Source organism: Pezoporus occidentalis, unplaced genomic scaffold (assembly GCF_034315485.1).
Source record: "Pezoporus occidentalis ecotype Australia unplaced genomic scaffold, CSIRO_AGI_Poc_V1 ctg117, whole genome shotgun sequence".
NCBI lineage: Eukaryota > Metazoa > Chordata > Aves > Psittaciformes > Psittacidae > Pezoporus > Pezoporus occidentalis.
This window is the reverse complement of record NW_026912961.1, coordinates 4401816-4415706: the sequence shown is the minus strand read 5'-3', so window position 1 is coordinate 4415706 and position 13891 is coordinate 4401816. Positions and strand designations below refer to the sequence as shown.

General features: G+C 34.1%; 1 protein-coding gene across 1 annotated transcript in view; it reads left to right on the top strand.

Annotated features, from left to right (window-relative positions):
- Positions 1–13891, top strand: part of VPS13A (vacuolar protein sorting 13 homolog A) — a 110169-nt gene that overhangs the window by 83717 nt on the left and 12561 nt on the right. Inside the window, exons 63-68 of the mRNA XM_062640956.1 lie at positions 798–911; positions 1349–1424; positions 1530–1693; positions 1999–2044; positions 2304–2427; positions 3425–3539. Coding sequence (XP_062496940.1) covers positions 798–911; positions 1349–1424; positions 1530–1693; positions 1999–2044; positions 2304–2427; positions 3425–3539 — 639 coding nt within the window. The remainder of the gene's footprint in view (positions 1–797; positions 912–1348; positions 1425–1529; positions 1694–1998; positions 2045–2303; positions 2428–3424; positions 3540–13891) is intronic.

Here is a 13891-nt window from a genome sequence, read left to right as displayed (position 1 = left end):
TCTATTACATTTACTTTGAGGGCAAGTACTTTTTCTGAATTATGACTAGGGGAAGAGTGGCATGGCTAACAAAACAACTTGGTGAAAAGGGAAGTGGAAGCAAACATAGTGCCACTTTGACAGAGTAGAATTGGCACCAAAACATTGATGCTTTTTCTTGGACATTAGTAGTATATGAATTCTGATCCCTCTTTGGCCCTTGCATACTTTTCAAGTCCTGTCATCCAGTGGAGACAATCTAGCAGAGAGATGCTTTTGTATAAAGGAATTAGTCCTCTTCTATCCGTCCATCAGTAATTATAAGGGATTCTTTGGATGTACTAGTTAGGTGCTCTGTCCATCTGTAAAGGAGAAAAAGACCTACAAAGGGCTTTAACTAGTGACCAAATTATCTGTTGTTCTCTGGCCCTTTCTTTTACTGGACAGAATATTTGAAATCTTGAATTGCACTTCATATAGATACAGATGTGATGTTTTGCAGTGACAATCAAAATTTTCTCAGCATATCCAATCAGACCAAGCTTTGTCCGGTAGCATGAGAAAGGTCTAGGTAATGTGTGTGCTTTGTAAAATCTTGAGAACATTAATGTCAGTTATATGCTTGTGAGAAGTAATGTTTATTTGGCTGACTTAATATGATTTACTCACTGTAAGATACTTTCCAATGCAACTACTTTTTCCAAGTAAATTTTAGGGTTTCATAGTGTTTTGCTTTTTAAAAATCTCGGTATACATTGTTTGCCTTTGGTTTAATGTAATTTCTGAAATATTTTTATTGATCACCATTTTTATTACAGGCTATTAAACAGATGTATGTTCTTATTCTTGGCCTTGATGTCTTGGGTAATCCATTTGGATTCATAAGAGGCTTGTCTGAAGGAGTAGAAGCATTCTTCTATGAACCTTACCAGGTAAAAATCTCCTGCCTTATGAAATGTGAGACAAGGAAATAGATACGAAATAGATTGAAAATGTGGATATATTAATGCCTTTTCTGTTTTTAAGTTTAGATTAGAATTGAAAACTTAAAGTGCCAGGAAAAGTTACTGGAATGCTCAAGTGAGATAAAAACAAGACAGTAGCCCATTTAACTTAATTCACAAAAGACTTATTTTAAAATAAATCTGCTCTTTTCAATTTGCCTTAAAATAAGTGGACATCAGGGCATGAATTAGTGTTCTAAAAAGTCTTTCTCACAGGTGCTGTTGTGGTCACTTTGACATTTTATCACTTTGTCTCATGTTTGTGCTGTCTTTGTTAGATATAATTACAGTGAGAACATAATACGCATTACACACTTTCAAATATTATTTGAAGCTTAACATAAATGCATCCTTTTTTCTCCTAGGGAGCCATCCAGGGTCCTGAAGAATTTGTAGAAGGAATGGCGCTAGGATTCAAAGCACTTGTAGGGGGAGCTGTTGGTAAGCTTCAGCATTATCATGGTAGTATACTTAATAGTAAGCAATCTAGGTGAGTTCTTGTAAATTGTATTGGCATTTTATTTTTTTTTTTTTGTTTTCCAATAGGTGGGTTAGCTGGTGCTGCATCAAGAATCACTGGTGCTATGGCAAAAGGAGTAGCTGCGATAACTATGGATGAGGATTACCAGCAGAAAAGGAGAGAAGCCATGAATAAACAGCCCACTGGTCTGAGAGAGGGTATCACTCGTGGAGGAAAAGGATTAGTTTCTGTAAGAAGAAAAAGTTAAAAGATTAATGAATTTTATTCGGGCAAGAGTAACAAATACAGAGGCTGATATAGTTACCCTTTATTTTAATTCTTTTTTTGCAAATATATGACCACAATTAAGTGATAAATAAAAAGATGTGAGGACAGAAGAGAAGGTAAGAACTGTGAAGCAGCTGCTGCTCATTCTGTTAACTTGTAGTGAATTTTAGAATACTTCAAAAAATGTATTTTGAGGCTACTCAGTGAAGAAAAATGAAAACTATCATCTGAAAGCATATTTATAATGTCTTTCATTTCTCTTGGCAGGGTTTTGTCAGTGGCATAACAGGAATAGTTACGAAACCCATAAGAGGTAAGTTTAGGTGTTCTGATACCTTATCTGTTCATGTTGTGGTAAATTCTTGCCACTTGATGGGACATAAATCTTAAGTTATAAAACTCTGTCGAGGTTTATTTTTTTGTATTGACTTCTAGTTAAAATGTTGTTTACATGAAATTTCTGTGAAGGAGACTGTGATTGTATATTACGTAATTAAATGGTAATTAAGTTTGCTAAGATTGTAATAAAACTTCAGTGCTTTATAATTATTTTCTGCATTTAATCGTTTTAGGAGCTCAGAAAGAAGGAGCAGCTGGTTTTTTCAAAGGTGTTGGAAAAGGCTTAGTGGGAGCAGTAGCTAGGCCTACTGGAGGAATCATAGACATGGCAAGCAGCACATTTCAGGGTATTAAGAAGTAAGTAAAATAAATGTGAAGAATGACATACAGCATGAAACAGACAATAGTCGTTGCAGCAGTGCATTATGTCTTTTTATCACTTTTGTGTCAGTGTTCCTGGATCTTTCAACTTCGTCATTAATAAAGATGAGTTAGGAAAAAACCTTAGCATATTCTTATTGATACAATAAATAGGTGGCTCTTTAAAAACACACAGTTGATAGCATTTAAAAAACACAGTATCAAATCTCAGGCATTTCTCTCATTACCAAAGAAACTAGTTTAAAATCTTCAACAATCAGACTTTCTTCAATTTCTGATTTTTCCTTTGTATCCCAAATACAGGGAGAAAAGGGTTTCTCAGTTCAAAAATTACATTTTAAATTATTACTACTATATAAGATGCATTCCAATACTATTTCGTCATGCCAGGATCTGTCCTGATTGTTCAGACTGAGAACTGTTAGGACTGCATATTGAATACTGTGATAGTCTCACTTTCATAAACCTGTTTCTGTACATTATTTCACACTGTAATGTTTAAGTAGTAGGAGAAAGTGTTTTGAGGGGGCATTTAGTAGCTTTGTCTGGATACAGCTGTTTAATAGCCCTTAGTAAGCCAGACCACTTCTGCTGTAGTAAGGTTGCTGGTCTCTTTGTTTTCCACTCTAAGTTCTTTAGCAGAGAGATGCAAGAAAAATATCAAAGCAGAAGTCTGTATGACACAGAAGTCTTTAATGTTGAAGTTTCAAAGTGCAATACTTAGACACTAATTGTGTGCTACCCCATGCCACTGAATTTTCTAATAGTCATTCTCTGAAATAGATTTCTGAGTAAAGTCTTTGGAATATCTACTCAAATGTCTACTTTTATGCAAAAGTGCGTACATAGACAGCACAGCTGTTTTGCTAGTACTTGAATTTAATTTGTATTTAAAAATAATTTAGAGCCTTTGCTAAATATTGTTGCTGATTAGAGATGACAGCACATACCTTAAATCTGTGACTGTTGTCAGAGTTACAGATTCATCAGAAGATGTGATAAGCCTGCGCCCGCCTCGCTTCTTTGGTGAAGATGGAGTTATTAGACCTTATAGATTAAGAGATGGAACCGGAAGTCAAATGTTACAGGTGAAGGAAATGAAAGATAATTTGACGTACATTTAAGCTCATCATATATTGAAATAAATATTTTGCCGTATTTCCCATTTCTTAAATTCGCTGCCACCTCTTACTTAGTGACTCAGTAGTCAAGAAGTTTAATTTAATTTCTTAGCTCATGACCACTTTGGTGGTTTAGTTTCTGTGATGCAGCTTCTGAGGAAGACACTGTAATTTACAGCATTTTATACACTTTATTTTATACACTAGTGTATAGTGTATCTGTAGAGGTTTGTGCAAGATAGAAAACCTTTTGAAAGAAGAAAAACATTTGTCTTTTTATCTTTGATAAACTGTGATGCTAAAGATACTTTTTTCAGTAAATTTATAATACACACCTTAAGCAGTGACTTTTTAATATCAATTTTATGTAAAGCAGATTTTTAAACTCTTGAAATAGGTATATCTGTATTGTACTACTGTCATTGAAAGAACATAAACATTTTTCTAGTGGAATCTACTTGCATGAAGATGCTGAGCAGGATAATTTAGCTGCCATTTAACAAATTTGATTCAGATATAAAAGTAAAAATAATCTGTTATGCAGCTTAAAAAGTTTCTATTTTATTCTCTGTTTGAAGTAAAACTGCATTTTAGAAATATTCAAACATAAGATATAAAGTAGTAATTAGTGATTGCATGAATGTAAACAGAATTTTTTGAATAAACTTCGAAGAATTCAGTGTGCCAAGAAAGAGTTGGAGAAGTCATATAGAAATAACCATTTTGGAGAAGTAAATAAGAGGAATTTTGGACTATTTTGAGAATTGCCATCGCTGTTTGTTTCATGTCAAGTTCCAGTGAGGTTGACTGTTTCTTCTGCATTTTATCAGTGTGTCTTTTGTTTTCTGGTAGAAGAGGATAGTCCTTTTTCAGGCATCTCAGCAATGTTTGCCATACCATTCACTGGTGATCTAGTTCAGCAGAGTGTGAAAGTTCTTTTGAGAATAAGTAGTATGTACACCTCTGCTTTTCTTCTAATGAGGTAGCTTTAGTCCATGCTCTCCAATTTAAAGCTAGTGTTATAAAGCAGTATTACCTTAACTAAAGCATAATTAAAAGCTACGACTGCCAACTCACGCCAGTAGTAACACGATGAATGGCATAACCTTTCTCCTCTTTCTTTCAAGAAAATGAATTCCAAAACATCCCCTTCTCTGTCCTAAAGTGTACAACTAAACCAAACACTAGCAAGCCAACAGAGTGAGCTCTAATGTGCCGACTTCTCTAATGACTTTGCATTGCTTTTGCTTCTTAAATTTGTACATGTTCACGTTTTGGTTTTTGTTTTATTTTTCTGAGAAACCTTTTAAAAATTCTGCAACGTAATATATAATTTTAGTTTTTCTGCTGTTTGGTTGGGTACAGTACCACCACCTTCAAAATCCAACTTACAAAAGCATGCCTGTCAAATTTTTGATGACAGCCACCATTTTGAAAGTAGCTAAAGTTGAAAAATTGTATGTTTCATATTAGTTTTCACTACTAATGATGATTCTAAGGCAGAACTACTCTTCAAGAAATGTTATGAAAGCTCTAAACAGTGCTATAATTCTCCCTGTAGACAGTCAAATCAGAAAATACTGAATTGCTTTTTTTTTTTTTCCCGTCGGACATTGATTTCTGATATAGTATGTTTGATTCCTTAATCTTTCTCTACCCTGAAGTGTACTTATGGTTTTCTTTGTAATGTTTCTGTTCACTGATAATTCTTTTGCATGAGTCTTAGTGTATTACATGTCCCCAGTCTGAGGCAATTGGAATAGTATGATGTTTCCTTACAGGGGAAAAAAGATTATTCTCCCTTTTTGTATTACTTCCATGTATACAGATCTGGTGACCTGTCCCACTGCAGTCACTGTCTTGTAGTATTTTCAACAATTACTGGTTTAGATTGGAATAAAATTTCTTCTGGTGGTTTAGAGGTTGTATATGTCAATTAAAGGAAGTAGGATATAGGAGATTCCGTGTGCTCATACTGTGTCCTAAACTAGGATGTCATTTCAGCATTTCTTTGTTTTCTGGGGATTTATTTTGCTTTAATTAACAAACTTGCCAGACAAACTAATACTCCTAAACTAACGCTTCTGCTTTCTTCTTCCTTTACCATGCTTTCAGAAAAGACAGGCCTACAGGGAATGGACTAAGACTCACAGTAGTAGTGATGATGATGATGACAGTTAGAATAATATGGACTGTAATAGATATACATTGCTTTTGTCACTTTTGACCTTAAAGTATTAAATGTTGCTGCTATAATTCCACTGAGAAGATGGGGTTGTCTGATACTAAATTCTTATTTTTAAAACTGTGCAAAAAATACGGGTAAATAAACTGTATGATGATAAGTGCTAAGCAAAGGAGCAAAGAATATAATAAAAATAGTCTTACATATAAAACTGGACATGAGGTGAAAGTAGTATTGAATAATAGGAAAAAATAGTAATACCATGACTTAGAGTTTATTTCCAGATATGTTTTTATCAAGTGTATTTAATGTTTTTGCATTTATGTGTTTGACAGGTTTTGATTATTATTTGCTAGGTGGAATGCTTTTAAATGCTTAGTAAAACTTTACTGGGTTGTACAGTCATGACTGGTGTTAAAATGCTGTTTGACTGTTTGCTTTATTTCATATTTCTAAAGTATTTTGTCTGCTTTTCTTTTTAACAATAAACATGTCTCAAGTATATCTAAAATGGATTCATCTGTTCTGTTCCACATTGTTTCTCATGTTTCCTGGAACTAGATTATGTGAAAACACTAAATGGCCTATAGAAGTCTTTAAAAGATAAAATGCGTGTATTTTGAAAGGAGCATTTAACATAAAATTTTAATTTTTCATGTATCCTTTGGAATTCTTAGATGTGGAAAATAATGTTTTAATTTTTTTTTTGCTTGAGACCATATATTATTTGGTTCTTAAATAAATATTTTCATTTTCATAGCAACAAAGAAAGCAAAAAATTCACCCCAAAAATAAACCCTATGTAAAATCACAGACAGCTGGAGAAAATAGCATACTTTTACAAGGCTCTGTGTAGTGAAACGTATGTAACATGCAAAAATATTTAGTTTTTTATTTATCTTGACATATGGGGTAAAAATAACAACATTGAAGCACTACAGTTCTGTATTATAAATTGTTCTGTATGGCTTTTCAAGGTATTTCTTTTAAAAATGTTTTATTCTGTATTCACTGGAATGCTTGCACAGATTTTGCTTTTTTTGTTGTGATTTTTTTGGTTTTTTTTTTGTGGGTTTTTGGTTTGTTTTTTTTGTGTGGTTTGTTGCTAAATTCACAGTTTTGCGTTACATTTTACCTATCTCTTGCAATAGACATTTAGGTACCAGTAAGTGCTCTAGTAAGAATTAATTCTTCTGCCAGCAGCTGAAGGAGTAGAATTGCTCTAGAACAATAAGGGCTTCTGAAATGTTTGCATATTTACCAAAGGCGATATCATGTCCTTCATTGTCTGTTTTCTTCCAGTTATAAAAATTCTGAGAGAAGAGCCATTAGAATCCGTAAGACTGCTTATTCTGGCCTTATGTGTTCAAAAGCTGGTGTACAGTCTGATCTTTTTGGCAGTGAGCCAAGTAAATATATATATGCTTATAATCTCCAAGAGAATAGGGGACAATATCAACTTGAGAGCTTGTTTTAGCTGAAACTACTGGTCCTTAACATTGCTACAGGTCATGTATTGATACTTATTTTGTAATGTCATCTCAAAAGGATGTCTTTCCAAAGTAGGTGAAAGACTGTTGTGGTTTGTTAGGATTTAGAGTATTTTAGATACAAATGGATCTTTCCTTCTTTCTTTCTTTTTTTTTTTTTTTTTAAAGGATGTAGAATTTTTTTTGGTCTTGCATACTGAAAAAAGACAAATCATGTTTAAAAGTTGAGGAAATTAGACAAGTTACTGCTGCATTTTATTAACTTTACTGGATTTCGGCAATTTGAATGTTACCTGGCATTTTCTTTTTCACTTTGGCTTTTTAGTGCAATTTCATTTTTCTTCCTATAAAATTTTGTTTTTCTTCTATAGTGACCTGTCTTGCAAGACAATGCATGTCAATTTTATAACAAAGCATTTTTAATTCATTCTGCAACAGCTTTAGAAAGAAATTTAATCATTTGTGACTGAAAAAGAATCCCTGCAAAAACACAAATATGGTTGGTTTTTTTTTTAGAAATAAAAGATTTTTTTCTGTCAAGTTGGCTTAACTTTAAGTTTTCTAACTTACAATTTTACAAATCATTTAAGTATGTGGAAGTAAAATTCTGCATGAATGGTAGTACTTCTGGGTCAGGTATCACTAATTCAGGTTCCACTGGAACATAAATAAGAAGAGTTTTTTCTTTACTCATTAGATTGAAATGTTGTAGTATGCTATTTAAAAAAAAAAATGTAAAAAATAAAAAAGTGCCAGCATATTTGGCAAATAAGATTAATACCATAGGGTATCTCTTTCATGGTATATAGTTCTATTTTTGAAGGTTTTATGTAAGAAAAAAGTAGTTATTTTGTGCAAGTATTTTATTTGATCCTGTCTTGAGTCTAGTTCCTTCTGAATATACATTGCATAAACAAATAATTTGGATTTAGGGTAACAAAAAATTGTATTGCCTCAGATATTAGGACTTAATTTTTTGCTAAGTCATGGTACCAAAACTTGTGAGAAGTTTAATAGGTAACTAGCCAAAACTGGTGCTCTTTAAGGCACCAAAAATGGAAAAACAAAACAAAACCAAACCCAACAATCAAAAAAACCCAACAACCAAACACACAAAAACTTCCAACTCTAAAACAATTTAGAGATTGTTTTACTTTGGGATTTACAGTAACATATAAAAAAATAGAGACCACCTTTTCCCTGCTCTCCATCCCTCCTCCCCCCATTTTTACTTTTATATATATTAATAGTTTAACTTTTGGCTGCACAATTTTTACTCCCACTTTTTCACTGGGCAGTTAAATTTGACATCCAGTACAGTTGCTGAAGACCTCAAGACTAAGTGTCAGCCTTTCAGTTCAGGTTGCCAAGATTTCTGCTGTCACCTACAGAACAAGTTGATGATTCAGCTTTTTCCAAGTGTTTAATTTTACACTTTTAGTGACGTCTGTAATGGTAATGAGGTTACATGTTACGCATTGCTGAGGTGAAGAATTTACTGTGCTTTTTATCTCTGATATTATCTGGTACGTCCCTTTTGATTAGGGTTCTTTGGTCTTTTGGTTTTCTCAGGAGATTCTATAAGCTTAAGCCACTTCAGAAGGATACTATAGATACTTCTGGGATCATTTAATACATTGTTTATACCTTTGTTGTTATTATTTACAGAAGGTATAGAAGGGCCAGAAATCACTGGTCTTTGCCCTGCGAGGGAAAAAAGCTGAAAGATAAGGTAGTTCAATGCTTATGAACATTCATGATGCCATTAACATTTGACATCATGAAATCAGTGGAGTTCTCTGTGTTGCATCTCAGTGCCTACTCAAAACCAAAATAAATTCAAACAATTCAAAAAATTCAAATAATTAAATTTTTAATTATTTTTAATTTACCTGTATAGTGTATGAGTTTGTGAAGGCTCTTTTACAGTGTTGGGTAAGGTTGCTTCTCATCTATGCTGCAGTGGATGTAAGCTTGTAGAGAAGACAAACCTTCAAAAGCTGTGCTTCAATACTGTGTCCTACTGTGGTGGAGGTGTTCAGCTTTCAGTTCAGTGATCCGTTTTTGGTCATGAGGTAAGCTTCAGATCAGGCGGTAGAATGTTGGAATGGATTGAACAGACTGTTGTTTCTTAGTACTCCAACTTCAGTTTGTCAGGAAGAACATCTGAGAATCAGGAAAAACATCATACTCTTTTCTCTTCTTCCCTCACCTCCCGTGGCTTGGGTTCAGATTAAAGCATAAACATCTCTATTGTGGAGTTTTCTAAAACTGACATTTCACTTCATAGAATTATAGGGAGATATCATTACCAAAGTTCAAAGTAAATTCGTTTTTGTCTGGCATTGTCCAGACTCCTGCCAGGCATCCACTCATGTGTGCCATCTAGTTTGCTGCTCCCTTGATTCAGTGTTGTCATTTTCCAAAGGAGGAAATGTGTCTAGGTTAAAGGAAATAGCAAGATCCTTACCATTTAAATGTGCAAATTTGGGATATTATTATATAGTCATTGTTCATCCCTAAATAGAAGACTTGTGTACATTTAGAGGAAGCTTGCTGAGAACAGCTAACAGCAGTTATTTCAGAAGAACATGGAAGCTTGTTCCATGACTCAGTTTTCATCTTGGCTTGTTTGACTAAAATAAATGCTTTTTATGGTGGAAAAGCAAGTAAAAACTAGAAATGTCCTAGGTAAAGTATATACCAGCTTGTTAGCTGACAGAGAAAACAGAAAAGCAAATTGAAATATTTTGCCATTTCCCTGCCAATACAGTAATCACTTCAGAAGCTACAAATCCAAGAACTTTGGTTGTATTGGCAGGAAACATAAAGAACATCTAGATGTGGTCATCATAGTGGAAGTGTAAATCAGTATTGTTTCCCTGTTCAGCTCATAGAATGAATTCTCTTGGTATTGAGATCAGAAATTGACCAAGATAATTTTGCAGTCAACATAGGCAAGTATTTATGTTGTGAAGTAGAAGCTTCATATTCTGACAGAAAAACTGCTGTCCCAATTGTTGCTGTCCTGCATACTGTGGCGTTAGATTGGAATGTTAACCACAAATTTCTGTTCTGTTTGGCAAAACCGGGTTGATTTTGGAGTTGCTGCTCTGCATGACTGAACAGAATCTTGAATTCAGGCACTGGTGTGTCATTGACAAAAGCTTTGCTGTTTGTAGAATGATATTGCACATTAGGATAACTGGGATGAGGGATTAGCCAATAAAGGATTAACTTTAATTCTTATTAATAAGGGACAAGGAGAGAATTTTGCATGTAGAAAAAGGAAGGGTTTACTTTTGTTTGTTTGTTTTGCTTTGTGTGACAGTTTTCTCCTTTTTTTCACACACATTCAAGTTAGATCTATCAAGTGACCTGGGTACTGCTTAGAGTTATTAAATGTTTCTGGGGTGAAGACCAGGTGTGCAATTATACCAGGTTAGTCTGATGGAAGTAACGATTTTACAGCTTTGGAGGAAGTCACTTTATAATTTGACGTGAAAGATACATTCAGTATTTGAGTTTCTAGCAAGAACAGTGAATCGCCTTTAAAACTTAAATGTCTGGACAGTATTCAGTTAATAAGGAAGTACATTGGCAAACTAAAATCCAATTGAAAAAGTGAATCTGAGCAGAAAGAAACAAAGGTTTATAACCCTTTTTTAAGTTGTAACAGTTCTTACAGTTTTTGTTTGTTTGTTTTTTACATGTTTTAGTTGGGATGATTCAAGAAGTATATCAAACATTCTGAATTTTGTATCACAGATACTGCTAGTATTTTCTAGAACTATAACTGTAAGGTTCATAGATTTTAAGTTTTGTCTCCACTACTGACTGTTCCATTTCATTGTCAAATGCCTCTGTGCTTGCTTCTCAGTAAATAAGAAGCATGTGGTGTGATTAGGAATCTTTCCAAACACAGAGATGGCACTTTAAAGACACTGGGCACATTTGTGCATCCATCTCTGCACAGAAGATTGCATCTACTGTTAGGTTACTGCATTGACATTTAAACATTTGTACTACAGGTGAGAATAATTTGCACAGAAGAGAATTTATGCTTGGATTACTTCAAATTTAACTGCTGCCGGGGTGTCTTTATTCAATAGATGCATTCCTTTTCTATTTCTAGTGAATGAACTACAACATGTACTAAAGTAATCAGGTTATTAATTTGAAACAGAAGTTGTGTTTTAAAAATTAGTATTTTTTTCTTACAGTAGTTAAACTAATATTGAACAATGATTGATCAATGTTAACTGTAACAGTTTTGCATCACCAAACAGTGGCCCAAGTTGCTGGTTTTCTGCAAACAGTAGTGAAATACTGTAGAATTGTTTTAAAAGTCTATTTATACATCTATATATCCTTTTATGTTTGAGTTTTATAAGGCACTTTGGTAGCAGAGTGCAGTAGTGATACTGCTATAGGAGTTTTCAGCAGTAAATTGGCATATCCCTCCATGATATATTTCCTAAAGAACAGGTGCAAGTCTAATGCTAGAAGGGATACAGATTGTAAATGAAGGGCAGAAAAATCTAAAGGCAGAATATTTAGAAGTAGTTACTGCTAAGCATTGCCACAGATGCATTACCTTTGCAAAAGTACTGTGCATAATTTTTCTGTCCTTTATTTCCCAGTTGTCTACAAAACTCTAGACTACAGTCTACAGAACGAAGTTTGTAGGTACTTTATATCTACAAAGTTATCTGTGTTCTATCTTATAGCATATAGATAACTTTGAGTTTACCACCGAAAGATTGATTGCTAACAATGAGGAATAATTAGGTCAGCACATACTACATTCTGACAGTATTTTTGTGCTACACAAATCGCTTATGGACCTTAGTAGAATTAAAAACTTTTTGTGGAATTTGATGGACATTTAAATAGCTTTTGTTTAGGATTGCAACCTGTGTGATAGTTAAGTACTGTACTTCCTTAATAACTTTCATAATTCTCAGTTCATCATCAGTTACAGTCGGGTGAGATGGCTTGTTGAAAATTAACTTGCAGGCTAAGGAAAAGAGAGAAAGAGGTAACTTCGCTGTATTAAGTCCCTCTTAGAGAGGATTAACTTTGGGATTGAGAGCCTTATCTCAATGCAATGCGAAGGATAAGGAAGTTACTTTCCTTGATGCAGGACAAAGACTACAGATCCTCTCCACCCTCATAAGGCTGAATTGCTAATGCTTCCCTATAATTGCTTGTAATAGAAGAGAGACACTGGTCATGCTGTGGAATATTTATAATGTGTTTTGTCAGTAAGAGAAATTGCCAGCATTGTCACAGAGTCTTGCAGATTAAATGCAATGATGTGTATTTGTTATCTCTACTGAACCACCCTTGCTTTTTCCACACACACATTATTTCTGTAACTTCCTGTCAGCCTTCTATCCCCTTTCCCTGTCTTTCTTGCAAGGCCACTAACACTTAACATCCATCAGGAAATAGAACTAGACCTGACCCATAGGATCAGGTATCCTATCCATGCTGTCTGCCCATACAGCCTTGTCTGTCTTCTAACCATCCAACATGTTGTGTTCTGGAACAAACGGGAGTGTGACAACCCCTAGACAAAGCTTGAATAAGGAGTTTGCAAGCCCTTAATTCCTCATTTCTTATATCATTCTTCATGCTGTATTCATCCTGCCCCTGACACTTGCTTTTGCAGAAATTCAAGCAGACTTATGTAAGTAGGCATGTGAGCCATAGCTGTGATTATGTAGCCCAACAGAGTTACTATCCTAGAATACTCTGAACTTCCTGAGAGCTTACGGAAATCTCTTTTGAGAGCCTGTTAATCAAATATTCTTGATGTTATTCACTAAAGAATCAGTAACTTTAGGGGAGGGCATGATTTAAAAAGTATGTTTGGGCAAGTGAAGTTATCCATGCAGCTATATTTGAAGTTGTAGGGTATGTCTAATTAAATGTCTTTATCATTTTACAGTGGGGATAGATACTCATTAAATGGTTTCGCTATTTTAACAGCGTTGAGAACTAACCTACATATTTTTTTAAAAAATATTGGCATACATATCTGAAGCATTATGTGTGTAGTTAAGGGTTTCTCATAAGCTCATACTGGCTTATACTAATTTTTTTTTTGCTTTCAATCTGCAACAGATGGGAAGCATGCAAGGAGTCAGTTTCCAGCTAAGATACAGCAATCTTAATTCAATCACTAATTTAATCACTCATTGCTCAGAAAGTCAGAAATCCAATGGTTGCCAAGTCATCTTAAAGTTACAGAGCCTCTGTTTCTAAAAATTATTCATCTGCTGTCATTAATATTTTCAAATTATTGCCCATTAAAAAATACCCATGAAATAATATTCTGTTACAATATTGACAGAATTATGGGGCAAGATGAAGTAAATTCAGGGGGAAACGAGAATATGGAGAAAATAAGCATTGCCTCAAGTGCAGTATTAAGTCCCACTATTTACACGACAGTGGGTTCCTGTATACATTTAAGTATAGATTTGTCCCCTGAGTTACATACTCCAGTTTTTGGAGGTGACTTAACATAAATTAGGAAATTAATCCTTATTTCTTTTGTTGTCTCAGAATTGTATTTGCAGAAGTTTGGTGTGTACTAAAAGTATGTAGAAAACTGATTCCTGAAATGTTTTGAG